At 46.2% G+C, this 16,298-nt stretch overlaps 1 protein-coding gene across 1 annotated transcript in view; it reads left to right on the forward strand.

The window, feature by feature from the left end:
• syne1b (spectrin repeat containing, nuclear envelope 1b) overlaps positions 1 to 16,298 on the forward strand; it is a 386,581-nt gene that overhangs the window by 267,421 nt on the left and 102,862 nt on the right. Inside the window, 7 exon segments of the mRNA XM_055638842.1 lie at positions 1,632 to 1,764; positions 3,440 to 3,622; positions 5,027 to 5,176; positions 7,312 to 7,488; positions 9,463 to 9,618; positions 11,976 to 12,131; positions 13,939 to 14,109. Coding sequence (XP_055494817.1) covers positions 1,632 to 1,764; positions 3,440 to 3,622; positions 5,027 to 5,176; positions 7,312 to 7,488; positions 9,463 to 9,618; positions 11,976 to 12,131; positions 13,939 to 14,109 — 1,126 coding nt within the window.

Raw genomic sequence — 16,298 nt, forward strand, 5'->3', positions numbered from 1 at the left:
ACACAGTCACGGGGAGACCGTACAAATTCTGCACAAGCAGCACCCGTAGTCAGGATTGTACCAGGGAGTCTGGTGCTGTGAGGCAACAACTCTACCACTGCCCAACTTGATCCATCAGCTTCGATGCCCGGGCAATTCAAGTAATCATCCATGTACCAGTCTCTGCTGCCTTTCCAGACAGTGCATTGCACGCTAAAACCAACCGTTGGATTAAAAGTTTTATTTTCCTTCAGAACCCCTCTACGCCTCCTCCTCCTCCTCCTCACCTTAAACCAATGCCCTTTAGTTTTAGACATCGTCATTATGGGGGAAAAAAGTTTCATTATCTTCCGTATATGTGCCCCTCACATCTTTATGTACCTCCGTCAGGTCCTGGCTACACTATCAGGTGTAGGCTGGCGGTAGTCGCTCTCCATTCAGGTCTAGGAGTCTCATCACCACATGATGAGTACAAGCAAGTGTTGTCTGATTATAGGCAGAGTGTTACCACTGACCCTTGATGAGCTCTCTTCTCAAGGTGACAATCCCATTTTGGTTGCTTAGTGGTTTGGTGTGATGGGGGCGGTGGGTGTTGGAGTGCACAGACTTTGTCCAATGCAGAGAAGCAATATTAAATGCAGAGAAGGAATAGTTGATGTTTCGGGTCGAGACTGATCGATGGTCGATGATCCGAAACTTCACCTATTCCTTTTCTCCAGAGATGCTGCCCGACTCACTGAGTTACTCCAGCTTTTTTTTTTATCCACTTCGGTTTAACCCAGCATCTGCCGTTCCCTCCTACACAATGATAAATACATATTTAGATTTTACTCAATTTTGCAAATATTCCAGGAAGTAACTGATTTTAGTTTAGTTTAGAGATACAGCGCGGAAACAGGCCCTTCAGCCCACCAAGTCCGCACCGATCAGCGATCCCTAACATTATCCTACACACACTAGGGACAATTTACATTTATACGAAGCCAATTCACCTACAAACTTTGCTGTACATCTTTGGAGTGTGGGAGGAAACCGAAGATCTCTGAGAAAGCTCTCGCAGGTCACGGGGAGAACTTATGAACTCCGTACAGACAACACCCGTAGTCGGGATTGAACCAGGGTCTCTGGCGCTACGCCACCGTGCCGCCCTAATTTAATTAAATTAGCAATAACTCGTTTAGGATCCAAAGACTAGTGAATCAAATACTCTCACCCTTGGACTCTGGCCCTATGTTGTTTTTAAACATAGTTGCCAAGTATTTAGTTTCCTTATTTCTTTAAAGATACAGCACGGAAACCGGCCCTATGGCCCACCGAGTCCACTCCAATCATTGATTACCCATTCACTCTAGTTCTATGTTATCCCACTTTCCCATCCACTCCCTACACACTAGGGGCAACTTCACTAGGACCAATTAACCTACAAATCCGCACGTCTATGGCATGCGGGATGAAACCGGAGCACCCGGAGGAAACCTACGGGGTGTGGGGAAGAAGGTGCAAACTCCACGCAGATGGCACCCGAGGTCAGGTCCGAACCGGGGTCTCTGGTGATGTGAGGCAGCAGCTCTTCCTGCAATCGTTCTCCCTCAGCCTGATGGGGCTGCCTTTGTGCAAATGTCATATGGCTTTAATGCTTTCTTTTCCCCCAGGTACCAGACTGAGTTTGCTGAGTTGAATCACTGGCTCCAGTCTGCCATGGAGTGCCTGGAGTTCTGGAAACTGCAGTCAGTGACCCTCCCTCAAGAGTTGGACGCTGTCAGGGATCATCTGAGCTCATTCCTGGTGAGTTACCTCACGAGTTGTTGATACTCTCCAACTTTCTAGCTTAATTCCATAGAATCAACGGCTGAACAATCTGTGGTTGCAAACTGCAGACATGAAATGTTTGTGTGTCCTCTATGATTATGTAACCGATGATTAGTTTCCTCCTGACAATAAGGTGGAACCGACTGTCAGAGTGAAACACACACACACACACACACACACACACACACACACACACACACACACACACACACACACACACACACACACACACACACACACACACACCGCACACACATCGCACACACGCACACACACACACATCGCAAAGGCAGGGGTCAGGGCAAGCAGGGGGAGCGCTGTCTGAAATACACACGGTGCAAAGCCAAGGTGATACAGACACACACCGCGATGAACAGGAAGGTTAGCTAGCACAGTGTATGGTAAGTCCTTTAAAAGAGGGGGGAGAAGGGGGGGAGAAGGAGTGGAGACAACTTTTAAGAAGCCAGACAACTTTTTAATAAGCCAGAGATACACGGCTGTGAAGTTCGGAGGACATTTAACATTTAACGGTCGGTTATCCTTGGTTCTGAAAACCACTGCTTATTTTTTTCCCCCAATGAGCCAATGAAAATGACCGGTCAACAAAGGCGATTAACTAAAACTACTTACGATTACCTCGACTACCTACAACTACATGGCGACCCCACTACAACTGCAACTACGACTGTAGGATTATGGATTATCTCCATGGCGACCAATTTTTGGTCGCAGAAAAATTTTCAACATGTTGAAAAATTTGTTGCGACCATACTGAGGCCGTGACTAGTTCCCAGAATGCGGGGAACTCCTCGCGACCATGAAGGAGACTCACCAGAGACCACCAGCGAACATGTGGTGAGCGCAGAGTCGCCTGCACTCGCCTAAAAAGCCGCCTAAGTGGGACAGGCCCATTACTCTGGATGCAGTCCATTTAATAACAGGAGACACAAAATTTAAGATCGGGAGCCACAGTACTTCTGATAAAAGCAAGTGGATCTCTTCAGAAAATGCAACTTCATCTGAAGGACAATAATATACATATTATATGGATAACATCAATCTAGGTCAACAAAATGATCGCTAGGTTTTATTGATGATGGAATTATGTAATCATCTTTGCCATGTTTTAAACTTTAGAGATACAGCATGGAAACTGCCTCTTTAGCCCACCAAGTCCGCGCCAACCAGCAATCATCCCGTCCGTACATTAGCACGAATTTAGCACTGCCCGACACACTAGGGACAAATTACAATTAACAGAAGCCGATTCACCTACATACCTGTACAACTTTGGAGTGTGGGAGGAAACCGGAGCACCCGGAGCAAACTCACGTGGTCACAGGGAGAAAATATACAAACTCCCAACAGACAGCATGTGTAGTCAGGATCGAACCCGGGTCTCTGGTCAGGCCTGGTGTCGAGGTATGGTTGTGGCTCGCCGGGAGAAATGAGAGACTGGGATTAATTGAATAGCTTCAGAGAATTGGTGTGAGGGCAGAGGTCGGAATGACCTCTTCTTGAGCTGTATCTTGCCATGGACTGATTATCTTTTGCCCTCTTGTGAACCATCAGGTACTGGACATAATGGTTTATTTCGCTATAAATTACACAAGTGATTACACAAGTGTTTTCCCAACTTTCTTGTTTACAGGAATTTTCCAAGGAGGTCGACACAAAGTCTTCTCTTAAGTCCTCGGTACTGAGCAGAGGAAATCAGCTGTTACGTCTGAAGAAAGTGGACACAGCAGCCTTGCGATCTGGGCTGGCCCGGACTGACAGTCAGTGGACAGAACTCCTCACTCAAATCCCACTGGTCCAGGAAAAATTGCATCAGGTACTGGAGGGATCCATGCCCATAGTTTAGTTTAGTTTATTGTCACGTGTACTGAGGTACCGTGAAAAGCTTTTGTTGCATGCTAACCTGTCTCAGCGGAAGGACAATACATGATTACAATCGAGCCATTTACAGTGTACAGATACATGATAAGGGAATTAACATTTAGTGCAAGATAAAGCCAGTAAAGTCTGATCAAAGATAGTCCGAGGGATTCCAATGAGGGTAGATAGTAGTTCAGCATTGGGATTTAGACGCGATCCAGTGTGGGTGAAGAGGTTGAATGGCATCTGTCCACTAGTGTGAATTCCTGCTGATGCGGGAAGAATGCTGGTTTCTCTGCCTTACTCCAGCAATCTTCCTTGGAAATGGTCAAAGATATGGGAGGGAGAACAATGTCCTTGTTCCGTATTACAAATGCTTGTGGTTCTAAGTCACTGCTCCTCATGTGTGGGTGAAAGTGCTGCCTGGGGTGCTGGTGGTGGAGGGGCATTTAAGAGGCTTTGAGATGGGCATATTGACATGGAGTGATATGGATCACCTGCAGGCAGAGGAGATTTGTTCAACTTGGCAACATGTTCGGCATGGCCATTGTGGGGTGAAGGACCTGTTCCCCTGCTGTGCTTGTTCTTGAGTGAATGATAGGACTGTGACCACCATGGCCAAGATCAATCTTGTCTTTAAATCACGGGGTCAATGGAGGCAGCTCCATTCACAGACCCATCCCAACACAGTTCCCTCTACCATGCCAAGGGAAATGAGAGATGCCAACCTCAAACCTGCCCATCTTGTCATTGAAGCGTTGGTGGACTGTCGGGTCATGCAGCTTCATTCAATAGACCACTGGAGGACCTCATTGCTTTCCTTCGGCTCATCCAAGACTGAGCAGGATGGTAGGAAGAATTCAATCAGTTAGTAAGTTTGTTGTGCATTCATACTGCTCAGCGGATCAGAACATGAATAGGTGACGTTTCGGGTTCAGGACCCTTCATCAGACTGGTTGTGAGTTGTGGGTGGGAAGAAATCTGGAAGAGAAGAAGGCCAAAGAATGGTAGAAAATGGGTGGACACAGGTGAGGAGGGTTATTTGATAGGCAGATGCTTGGACAAAGGCCTGAGATGTACCTTGAAAGATAATTTTTTATAAAATCTTACAAGCTGACTGGTGCAGTAAGATGTTATTGACACGAAAGGTGGGATTAGACGCAGTGTGGATCTTCTGGTTATGTTTCAGGATGCAGATGTTTAACTAAAATTATTTATTCAACTGCATACTCAACATTTTGCGAGGTTTGGTCTAATTGGTGGAAGTTTTAAGGTAAACATCAAGCTAGGTACTGCCGATTCAATGTGAAAGTTCAGCACTGCCATGATCTGTGGGGGAAAGTAATCTTTTATTCCTCAGCTTCAGATGGAGAAGTTACCGTCTCGCACAGCGATCAACGAGCTCATGAACTGGATCACCTTGATGGAGCAAATCATTGAAGAGGACGATGAGAAGATCAAAAGTGCAGTGGGCTCACAAACGATGGAACAATACCTCAAGAAGTACAAGGTGAGGGAGAATGTGCACTTAGCCTCCTGTTTACCAGGGCCTTTGGGGCATCCACAAGCATTTTGCAACCAATACATTGCTTTACACTTGTCTTGTAGTGAATCATGATTCCAATTTTGCACAGCAAGGCGCAAACGAGCAACAAAATAAAAATGATCAGATAATCTTTTTGGAATAAAAACTCCCAATGTAATATGTACCCTTTGACCATAACCTTAAATGTAATATTTAATAATGTTTCTGGTCAGGATTTTTCTTTACAATTCAGTCTGAAGAATGATCCCAACCCAAAACATGCCTGCCCAATCCCTCCACAGATGTTGCCTGACCTGCTGAGTTCCTACAAGACTTTGCGTTTTGCTCCAGATTCCAGCATCTTCAGTCTCTTCTGTCTCAATGTTATTTGGGATGTTGTTTGAGACGTATGCAGTGACTAGGGAGTGCTGTCCGGGCTTGTGTCTAAGTAGAGCCACGGGACAGCTTTTTCCCTATCTGAAGATGATCAGCCATGATCATATTGAATGGCGGTGCAGGCTCGAAGGGCCGAATGGCCTTCTCCTGCACCTAATTTCTATGTTTCTATGAAAGAGTAAGATGAGGTCTCCATTTAGGGTCCCATCCAAAAGCCAGCACCCCCTATAGTGTGGTACCCCCTCTTTATTGCACTGAAGAGTTGCCCTGGATTGCGCACTGAGAGCTCTGGATTGGGATTTGAACCCACCACCTTATGACCAGGAAACAAATTAACTAAAATTATGCACAAAATGCAGGATGCTTTAGCAATCAAAGGTTGCTTCAGAAATATGTGTTGCAGTGTAGCAAAGCTTATCTCCAACATTGCAAGGACCCATAACCATGTGTTTCCAGATTAATTCGGTAAAATCCCCCGTTTGTAATGGTGTGTTGTGGCTAGTGATGTAGTCCTTGGAGTGTGGGAAGAAAATATAGAATATAGAGTATAGAATATATGAGTATAGAAGCTGGGATGTAATGTTAAAATTGTACAAGGCATTGGTGAGACCAAATCTGGAGTATGGTGTACAATTTGGTCGCCCAATTATAGGAAGGATGTCAACAAAATAAAGCGAGTACAGAGGAGATTTACTAGAATGTTGCCTGGGTTTCAACAACTAAATTACAGAGATAGGTTGAATAAGTTAGGTCTTTATTCTCTGGAGCGCAGAAGGTTAAGGGGGGACATGATAGAGGTCTTTAAAATGATAAGAGGGATAGACAGAGTTGATGTGGACAAGCTTTTCCCTTTGAGAATAGGGAAGATTCAAACAAGAGGACATGACTTCAGAATTAAGGGACAGAAGTTTAGGGGTAATATGAGGGGGAACTTCTTTACTCAGAGAGTGGTAGCGGTGTGGAATGAGCTTCCAGTGGAAGTGGTGGAGGCAGGTTCATTGGTATTTAAATTATATTGGATAGGCATATGGATGAGAAGGGAATGGAGGGTTATGGTATGAGTGCAGGCAGGTGGGACTAAGGGGAAAAAAAGTTGTTTGGCACGGACTTGTAGGGCCGAGATGGCCTGTTTCCGTGCTATAATTGTTATATGGTTATATGGAAAGCGGAGATCCTGGAGAAAACCCATGCAGGTCACGTGGAGAACGTACAAACTCTGTACAGACAGCGCCCGTAGTCAGGATCAACCCGGGGTCTCTGACACTGTAAGGCAGCAACACTATCACTGTGCCACCGTGTTCTTTGCTACAGAGACGGTCGGGACGGATGGGTAGAACAAAGGGAATATCCCTGATGAGGTGAGACCAAATTAGTTCATGTGGCAGTTTGAGGCAGATTAAACTTTGTCTCTTTCCATGTTGCCACGAGCAGGGCAGTGGGACATGTCCAGCTGGTCAGGATATCTTAATGGAGAAAGAGATTGCATGGATGACTGGCCGAAATGACCAGCACTGATCCTGACCATGAAAGAATGGCTTGCCATTGCTGGGGAATTGGATGTTGAGTCTGGGCAAATCAGAAACTTAGGTGGATGTAACTGAGCAATTCATACTTTGACGAAGGGTTCAATTTGCAACTACATTGTAGTTTAAATCTTGTGTTTGTACCTGTAACGCCATTGTATCGATAAATTAACAGAGCAACATTTTATTTCCACTGTCCAGGCTTTCAAGATCGATTTGACCTGTAAGCAGTTGACCGTGGACTTTGTGAACCAGTCAGTTTTACAGATCAGCAGTCATGATGTGGAGAGCAAGCGCAGCGATAAGACCGATTTTGCCGAGCGCCTTGGTGTGATGAACAGGAGGTGGCAACTGCTTCAAGGGCTGATCACTGAGCAGGTAATACCCCAGTTCCTATCAGGCGACTGAACCATCCTCATAATTTCATGTGTTATAGGAGCAGAATTAGGCCATTCAGCCCATCAAGTCCGCTCCACCATTCAATCATGGCTGATCTATCTTTCCCCCTCAACCCTATTCTCCCGCCTTCTCCCCATAACCCCCTGAGTTTTTGTTTTCCTGTCCGCACATTCCCATCAACTCCACTCAGAGTCTGCCCCTCACCCACACACACTGGTTGATTAACCCCGCTACCCGCTTGTCTGTGGGATGTGGGAGGGATCTGGAGCCCCCCTGGAAACCCACACTACCAACAACTCGAGAGTGGTCCTGAGCTACCGTCTGCCTCATTAAAGACCCTCGGACTATCTTTAAACTGGACTTTACTGGACTTTATCAGGCACTAAATATTTATCGTGCATTTGGGCGGCTCGATTGTAATCATGTCTCATCTTTCCTGCTGACTGGTTAGCATGCAACAAAAGCTTTTCACTGTACCTCGTCACACGTGACAATAAACTAAACGAAACTGAACTAAACATCTGGAATCTCCTAGGATCCTGGACTGGCTTTGATCAAGTTGAGTGGAGTTTTCCAAAGTTTTTTTTATCCCAGTGTTTTCTTTTTGGATCTTGAGTTTTGGCTCGCTCAGTTAATTAGGTAAAAGTAGGGGGATGTAGATTGTGATGTTCATCATGCTTAAGTCATAGGCTGCATGGACTCATTTGTCTTATCAAGCGCGTAATTTCTGTATGTAGCTTCACCTTTAGACTTTAGAGATACAGTGCAGAAACAGGCCCCTCAGCCCACTGAGATAGCACCGACCAGCGATCACCCGTTCACTAGCACTGTCCTACACACTGGGAACCATTTACAATTTTACCAAAGCCAATGATCCTACACTGGTCTTTGAGATGTGGGAGGAAACCAGAGCACCTCGAGAAATCCCATGCTGTCACAGGGGGAACGTACAAACTCCATACAGACAGCACCTGCAGTCAGGATCATACTCGGGTCTCTGGCGATGTGATGCAGCAACTCCACATCTGCGCCACGGTGCCACCCTGACATTAGTGACCTACAGGGAATATTGCTGCAAGGGGGTCCAGAGGAGATTTACATGAATGATCCCAGGGATGATCGGGTTAACGTATGATAAGCATTCAATGGCTCTGGGCCTGTACTTACTGGAGTTTAGAAGGATGAGAGGGCACTCATTTAAAAAAAAAAAAACTAAATAGTCGTCTTCTTATCGAGTCCACACACAAGATTAGAAGTTGTTCAGCCAGAGCTGAACACACATCTCGGCATCTGTATACAATGGTGTCTGTCTTGTCGTTTCTTGTGCGTGGTGGTGGAAAGATTGGTGGAAACAGGGCCGTGACGTGAACGCTCTTTCCTTGACCCCACCAAATAGTACAAGGCCTAGATAGAGTGGATGTGGAAAGAATGTTTCCCTTAGTAGGAGAGTCTTGTGGTAGAGGATACACCCTTAGAATAAAAGGACGTATCTTTAGAAAGGAGATGAGGAAAAATTTATTTAGCCAGAGGATGGTGAATCTGTGGAATTCATTGCCATGGACGGCTGTGGAGGCCAAATCAATGGGTATATTTTTAAAGCGGAGATTAACAGGTTCTTTGATTAGTAAGTGTCAATGGTTACAGGGAGACGGCAGGAGAATGGGGTTGAGAGGGAAAGATAGTTAAGCCGTGATTGAATGGCGGAGTAGACTTGAGGGGCCGAATGGCCCAATTCTGCTCCTATGACTCGTGAAGTTATGAATATACCCTAATTTATTGAGCACCTTGTATCCAATTTGCATTGCGGAAACATATACTTTAGCAGAGCTATTTTTATCTTCAAGTTCAAGAATGGAAATGGTGATCATGAGCCTTACAAGGTTCAAACATGAGCATGCATCGACTACAGTCTAATTATTGGTTTGTAATATGATGGGTTATTTTTGTTGACAGATCAGGTCATTAGAAGGCTCGTTGGAATCATGGACGGAGTATGAGAATAACATGCAGAGCTTGAAAACTTGGTTTGAAACTCGGGAAGAGAGAATCAAGAAGTGGAACTCCATTGGTGACCTTGCCTCTGTCCAGACTGCTCTGAAGGATTGCCGGGTATGGGATTAGACCCAAACTGTTTTACTTTCTCATAGAGTCACGTAGCCGTGGGAATGGGCCCTTCAGCCTACTGAATCATACAGCATGGAAACAGCCCCTTTGGCCCAACTGGCCCTCACCAACCAACATGTTCTATCTACACTAGTCCCACCTGTCTGCATTTGGCCCATATCCCTCTAAACCTATCCCATCCATGTACCTGTTTAAATGTTTCTTAAACGTTGCGATAGTACCTGCCTCAACTTTCGCTGCCAGCAGCTCGTTCCATACACCCACCGCCCTTTGCGTTAAAAAGATATACCTCCTCATGTTCCTATTAAACTTTTCCCCCATCACCTTAAACCTATATCCTCAGGTTCTTGATTCCCCTGGGGAGGATACTCTATGCTTTTACCTGATCTATTCCTCTCATGATTTTGTACACCTCGATAAGATCACCCCTCATCCTCCTGCGCTCCAAGGAATAGCGTTCTAGTCTGCTCAATCTCTCCCGAGTCCTAGCAACATCCTTGAAAATCTTCTCTGCACTCTTTCCAGCTTGACAACATCTTTCTTATAACATGGTGCCCAAAACGGAACACAATGCTCTCAATACGGCATCACCACATCTCATAGAACTGTAACAATGACCTCCCAACTCTTATACTCATAGGATTCCATACGGATTATACACAGATCTTATTTTCTTCCCACATTCCCATCAACTCCCCCTAGATTCTATCATTCATCAGCACAGGGAACAATTTACAATGGCTCAATGTAACTGAGTGCTGATTGAGAAGACGTTTCTGCAGAGGGAACCTGAGCTGCTAAACACCCATTGTTTTAATACCCCCTCCTACTCCCACATTGACCTCTTCTGCCTTCAACCTCCATTGCTTCAGCAATACCCAATATATCAGCTCAAGAAACAGCACTCCGATCTCCTGCCGATCCACCACCGATATCCCGGCAAGCGGTGGTCTGGCACCTTCTTTAATCTGGACAAGATTACGAGGGCGCACATGAAATCACCCCCGGAATATGTGGAGCCCAGGCTGGGTGATACGGCTGATCTTGACCTCGAAGGCAGATTGGATTTGCCCCCTTTGCCGGGTCTCTGGAACTCCTGCCTGGTCGGAGCCGGCAGACCCGTTCCCTGACTTCTGCGGTATCTCATCCTCTGGGCGGCCCAGGCAGGCCATTCCAGTACTGGTGGACTCCTCTCGGAGGCCGTGACCTCTGTTGGTCTGGCAAAACCGGTAATCCAGCAGGTCGCTAGAACGAGGAATGCCAGACAATCGGTGGTTGACCAGTAGAGAATTTAACAACCAGATAATAATCAAAAATGGGAGATTAATGTAGGATTAGTCTAAATAGATGGTTGATGGCGAACATGGACTCAGACAGCTAAAGTGCCTGTATCTCTAAAGTCTAAAGAGGATGGGATGATCTTGAAGATAGACACAAAATGCTGGAGTACCTCAGTGGGACAGGCAGCTTGCGTGACGTTTCGGGTCGAGACCCTTCTTCAGACTGATGTCAGGGGAGTGGGCGTTACGGAGATAAGATGTAGTCAGAGACAGTAAGACTGATAAGAGAACTGGAAATGGGGTGGGGATGGAGAGAGAGAGAGATGGGGAAAGCAAGGGCTACTTGAAGTTAGAGAAGTCAATGTTCATACCACTGGGGTGTAATCTGCCCAAGCGAAATATGAGGTGATGTTCCTCCTATTTGTGCTGGGCCTCACTCTGACAATGGAGGAGGCCCAGGACAGAAAGGTCAGTGTGGGAATGGGAGGGGGAGTTAAATAACGTGTTGAGCAACCGGAAGATCAGGTAAGTTTAGGCGGACTGAGGTGTTCAGCGAAACGGTCGGCAAGCCTGCGCTTGGTCTCGCCGATATACAGGAGTCTTCACCTGGAACAGCGGATACAGTAGATGAGTTTGGAAGAGGTGCAAGTGAACCTCTGCTGCACCTGAAAAGACTGTTGGGGTCCTTGGATAGAGTCGAGGGGGGAGGTATAGGGACAGGTATTGCATCTCCTGTGGTTACAGGGGAAAGTACCTGGGGAGGGGGTGGTGTGGGTGGGAAGGGACGAGTTGACCAGGGAGTTGCAGAGGGAACGGTCTCTGCGGAAAGAAGAAAGGGGTGGAGATGGGAAGGCTAGTGGTGGGATCCCATTGGTGCTGGCGAAAACGTCGGAGGATTATACGCTGTATGTGACGGCTGATGGAGTGGAAGGTGAGGAGACAAGGGGGGGGGGCTCTGTCCTTGTTACGAATGTGGGGAGGGGGAGCAAGAGCAGAGGTGCGGGATATCGATCAGCTTGCGCAGATACAAACCCTGACTAATTTTTATGCTGTCAATTTCAGGAACTGGAAAATATGGTCCATGTGAAAGAAAAGGAAGTGGAGAAGGTTGAACAAAGTGGACTGCTCCTCATCCAGAACAAGAAAGGCGAGGTCTCCAGCAGTGTCATGGATGCACTCCGAGAACTCAGTCATTCCTGGACACGGCTGGATCACCTGGTAGGAATGTTTGAATGATCGAGCAAAGCTGGCTTGGGATAGTGTGAATTATAGTGGATCCAAATTCCATTTGTTTAGTTTTGTTTATGGTCATGTGTCTGAGGTATAGTGTAAAGCTTCTGTTACGTGCCAACCAGTCAGCGGAAAGACTATACATGATCCAGTCCAGCCATCCACACTGTAACAGATACAGGTTGAAGGGAATAATGTTAAGTGCAAGGTAAAGTCCGATTAAAGATAGTCTGAGGGTCTCCAATGAGATAGATAGTAGCTCAGGCCCGCTCTCTAGTTGTTGATAGGATGGTTCAGTTGTTTGATAACAGCTGGGTCGAAACTGTCCCTGAATCTAGAGGTGTGTGTTTTCGCACATCTGTACCTCTTGTCTGATGTGAAAGGGGAGAAGAGGGAGTGACCAGAGGGAGACTGGTCCTTGATTATGCTGGTGGCCTTGCTGAGGCAGCTTGGAGTGTAAATGGAGTCACTGGAAGGGAGGTTGGTTTGTGTGATGGTCTGGGCTGCGTCCACAACTCTGCAGTTTCTTGCGGTCTTGGATGGAGCTGTTCCCTATGGCTTCAATGACTGCCTGAGAAACCATGTATGTAAATTGGACAGTAGTTACGGTTTGATGCGTGTTGGCCCGCTGGTAATGGGAATGGTTAAGTCATCTGGTAAATTGTAGCCTGGTGTCAGAAAATTTGATCGTAAAAATTTTGACTGGCTCACAATGTAATGGAAACCTGATTCAACACTATGGTATAGCATTCATGTGATTCATAAAGCTGAAGGGCCTGTTACCATCCTGCATGTCTCTGTGACTAGCATTTTGTCCCTCTGTCTACACATGGTGGCTGTTTTAATTTGTTCCCCTTTTTCATTTCTGTGTCCAATGCCAGATTTAAAGTATTGCCAACTCTTTGGTCTGCACCTTATCACAGATCATTCTTCTGTTCTGTCCACCCTCCACCTCCATGTAACAAAATGCTGTCTTTTGTTTCCACTCTTGACTTGAGCTGTCCACTCTGTCTATCTCACCACTGATGCTGCCTGCGTGCATCAATCTTAGTTTTGTTTTGTCTGTGAATATAAGATGGCTTTGGACAACACATGTTGTCGTCTCTGTTTTGTTTACAACCAAAAGAGGAAAAAACGTGATACGTTCAAGTCAAGATTTATGTTCGCAAGACCCTGCCAATGGCCATTAGTGTGTTGAGGGACCCCTTTTGGAACAACACCAAAGGAGGCCATTTTCATCTCGATGGGTCTATGTCAGCTCTGAGAGCCAGCGAATTAATCCCTACAGGAAAGTTTTACATGGTCGTGAAGAGTTGCTCTTCAATATCTTCTAATCTGGCATTCAGAACACTTCAATGGTTCAATGGTGCTTTATCTGTCACATATGCAACTGCACGGAGGAATTCTGGAGCTGCCATGTTTTGGCGCTATTTCCAAGTCTGGGCGGCTCGTGCACTCGATGTACTGGAGCGGTTCCTGGGAACTGACGTCCCTCTATTTGTCTGGCCATCTTTGTGTCCCGGGGGGAGGCCTCCTGCAGCCGATCTTGAAGGCGCTGGAGGCATTAACCCTGTTCACCCTCATACCGGCCCTTGCTCCTCGCGTCCAACATCTCCAGCTCTCTGCCAGTCCCCGTGGTCCGACGAGCCTTCGGTCGGGGGTCACATATAAGGGTGTCTCAACTCAAGTCTTTAAGGTAAATTGCCCAGGATCTGCTTATTCTGTGACTCCATCTGTGAGTTTAATATGGATGGTGTATATCAGAGGGCCTGTAATTATTGTTGGTCTATTCTAGGTTGGACAACTCAGAGCCACGCTGCAGTCAATGTTGGACCAGTGGATTAGCTACAAGGGAGCACATGAAGAGATTAACGGGCAATTGACGGAGGCCAACTACTCCCTTTCTCGTTTCCGCTTGCTAACTGGCTCTCTGGAAGCCGTGCAAATTCAGGTGGACAACCTGCAGGTAAGAGCCGACATCCGTAAACCCGGCACACACTTGCTCCGTAGGCGGAAGCGGAATTTAATTACAGTACCTCGGCCGAGACAGCAGATTGCTCTTATACTCTGGCTCTCTCAGAATCAGCAGTAAACAGAGGCCGTGCCAGTTGTTCGGTTGTTCGGCACGGACTTGTAGGGCCGAGATGGCCTGTTTCCGTGCTGTAATTGTTATATAGTTATATGGTTATATGGTTTATACTCTTGAATTACATTGAACTTAACTTGGAGGCCGAGTCAATGGATCTCAACAGATTCTTGATTAGAAAGGGTGTCAGGGGATAGGGGGAGGAGGCAGGAGAATGGGGTTGAGAGGGAAAGGTAGATCAGCCATGATTGAGTGGCAGAGTGGACGATGGGCTGAATGGCCTAATCCTGCTCCTATAACTTATGAATGTATGAACTCTTTTGGCACGATTGGTGCTCCCAAGGCCCATGTGCTCTGTCTTGGCCTTATCCCGGTATCTTTATTTTCTTTTATCAACCATGCTGTTAAATAGTTCTCTACTCATTCCCAATAAACCCATCAAAATAGTCTTTTGTTTTTATGACAAAGACATGAAGTTGTTTACTTCAGTAATGTTGTTCCTAAATAACATTATTATTTACAGTACAGTTTAATAACTATAATATCATTCACATGCTGTGCTCTCGTTGGCAGTCAGTAATAATCACATTGATCATGCTAAATTAGTCAAAGGGAAAGCCATTGATATATATGGCACTGCCTTTGTGTATTAGGTGGTCATGGAATCTCCATTCCTTTCACTGTTAGTTGAATGATCAACTACAAGATGTCTGGAACAAAAACAAAATTACAACTCACTTATGGGAAGATATACAGAGGTAAAGTTTCAGGTTGAAGACCCTTTGTTAGAATAGATAATCTAGAAGCATGAATAAAATTCAACGTTCTGGGGTAACTCAGTGGGTCAGGTAGCATCTCTGGAGATAATTCCTTCAGTATTTTGTCTGTCTTTTGTCATTTTTTTCACTTTCCAACTATTCCCATTCACTCCTTGACTAGATAAGCTTGTCCTAGAAATATAGAAAAATAGGTTCAAGAGGAGGGCATTTGGCCCTTCGAGCCAGCACCGCCATTCATTGCGATCGTGGCTGATTGTCCCTGATTGTCACCCTGGATAGGATCATGTTTCGGACCTGAAACATCATCTATCCATTCCTATATTCCTGCTATATTTAAGAGGGAGTCAGATGTGGCCCTTGTGGCTAAAGGGATCAGGGGGTATGGAGAGAAGGCAGGTACAGGATACTGAGTTGGATGGTCAGCCATGATCATATTGAATGGCGGTGCAGGCTCGAAGGGCCGAATGGCCTACTCCTGCACCTAATTTCTATGTTTCTATGTTTCCCTCCAGAGACAATGAATTACTCCAGCACATTTTGTGTTTTACTCAAGGTTTTGGCTTCTGCAATTCCTTGTGTGTTGGCAATAGAAGCGTGTTAAGCAATGGGGGGGGGGGGGGGGGGGGGAGGATCTTCGGCCTCCTTCGGTCATGGCTGACCATGGGTGTCTCCAGGTCTTTGTTTAACGTGGGGAGACTGGTGCACAGACAGCCACCACACGGTCCTTGACAGATCTGGGTCAGGATCCAGTGGCATGGAGTCCAAGACGACCGGAGACCCTTTTCTGCTGCAGCCTTCATCCGCCTTCCCAGCCATTGTGACGCTCCACTAAGGTCAGCCATCGCCCTCCGCCTGTTCCACCGTTGAGGTCTTGGTTCGATTGCTCTTTGTCAGAGACCTCCCCCTCGACCTTACCGCCATGGGTGGCCCTACCAGGAGCATAGCTCCAGACGGCATCACTCTCAGGATCTCAGATTCTCAGGACTACACAAGCTTCCCACCACAACAAGGTGACAATCCACGGAGAAGTGGGGAGGGGAGGATGGATGTCTCCAATCGGGTAAAACCAGGCAATAAGCTGTAAACAGTGGTATCTGCTCAATGAGTGAATGGGAGCAGTTGGAGGCTGAATACATGAACTAAAGAACAGAGACAAAATACTGTAGGTATTTCGATATGCAGAGCAGGGAGATGTGGCCAGCAGATAAGGCTAGGAACGCTCATTATTGCAAAGTAAAAAGTAGGAAAACTAAGAGGCATCGATTGATTACATTTGAAACATCCATTTGG

This window comes from Leucoraja erinacea, chromosome 8, assembly GCF_028641065.1.
Source record: "Leucoraja erinacea ecotype New England chromosome 8, Leri_hhj_1, whole genome shotgun sequence".
In the NCBI taxonomy this organism is placed as follows: Eukaryota; Metazoa; Chordata; class Chondrichthyes; order Rajiformes; family Rajidae; genus Leucoraja; species Leucoraja erinaceus.